This window comes from Microtus ochrogaster, linkage group LG12, assembly GCF_000317375.1.
Source record: "Microtus ochrogaster isolate Prairie Vole_2 linkage group LG12, MicOch1.0, whole genome shotgun sequence".
Taxonomy (NCBI): domain Eukaryota; kingdom Metazoa; phylum Chordata; class Mammalia; order Rodentia; family Cricetidae; genus Microtus; species Microtus ochrogaster.
Window position 1 is genome coordinate 1,441,005 of NC_022036.1, and position 1,183 is coordinate 1,442,187.

The 1,183-nt window shown below is 39.6% G+C and overlaps 1 protein-coding gene across 1 annotated transcript in view; it reads right to left on the reverse strand.

The window, feature by feature from the left end:
• The window catches only part of Cntnap2 (contactin associated protein like 2), a 2,135,903-nt gene that overhangs the window by 1,328,540 nt on the left and 806,180 nt on the right, over window positions 1–1,183 (reverse strand). Inside the window, exon 4 of the mRNA XM_005363796.2 lies at window positions 792–939. Within this exon, the coding sequence (XP_005363853.1) occupies window positions 792–939 (148 nt within the window). The remainder of the gene's footprint in view (window positions 1–791; window positions 940–1,183) is intronic.

Here is a 1,183-nt window from a genome sequence, read left to right on the forward strand (position 1 = left end):
CACACACGTGACACACACATTCTTACACACACACACACGGGACACACACATTCTTACACACACACACACACGGGACACACACATTCTTCGGGACACACACACACACGGGGCACACACACACACACAAAAATTTGAAAAACCTTAAAATTTCCAGTTTTTGACATCTAAAGAAGAATGACAAGTCAAGACAAGGGGCATGCTGAGTCAAAGGAAGCCTTCAAAAATGAATCTTAACTCTTTACCAAATGCCAGAAGGGTTGATCTTGGGTAGATCACCTGCTTTTAAATAATTCATAAGAATTAATTCATTTTAACCAATACTTACTTCAGTGCAGTAAGCAAAATCACTCTATCTCCCTCTCTTAATGCACTCTATTTAAAATGATGTTTTTTGACACAAGATCTCATTCATCTCAGCTCATGATTGTCACAAACTAACTATGTAACTGAGGATGGTTTTGAATTTCTGATTTTTCTGTCTCTTCACGCTTTTTGCTCTGATTGCAGGCATCAAACACCACATTTAGCTATGAGGTCCTGAGAACAGACCTCGGGATTTAACACAGTCCAGGCAGTCATTTCACCTCCTCAGCACTCAGTTAATATATCCTTAGATGCATATATGTGTTATATATTTATATCCTAAAATATGAAAAACAACCCAGTGCTATGTACATACATAAGTGTGTGACAGTTCATTTTTAAAAAGTGTAAGCAACTTTAAAATAAAGTTTGCAGTTTCAACGATGTTGACCCATGGTACCAATGTAACGTTGGCATTTGGCACTCACAGTAAGAGCAGCCGTAGACTTCTGCACGCAGCCCTATGTGGCCTTCTTCATTCCAGTCCAGGGGCACGATGCGGACATAGCGGGCAACAATGGCATGCTGCAGGTCATGTCGGACCACACTGTCAGAATTGACATTTCCAGGAAAAGCCTGTAAAGAAAAAAACATTTAGAAACCTGTGAAGAACACCACAGAGACAAAGGTATACTTTCCTCTCCAGTGATGAAGTTTCATCTTCTTACATCAGAAACATGAAAATAATGCTTTTCACCTTTTTTAGTTAAAAATTCACTGTTATGGTGCTTTGAGGAGATAACTAAGTAGGTAAAACACTTGCCATGAAAGATAAGAATTAAGCCGGGTGGTGGTGGCGCATGCCTTTAATCCCAGCACT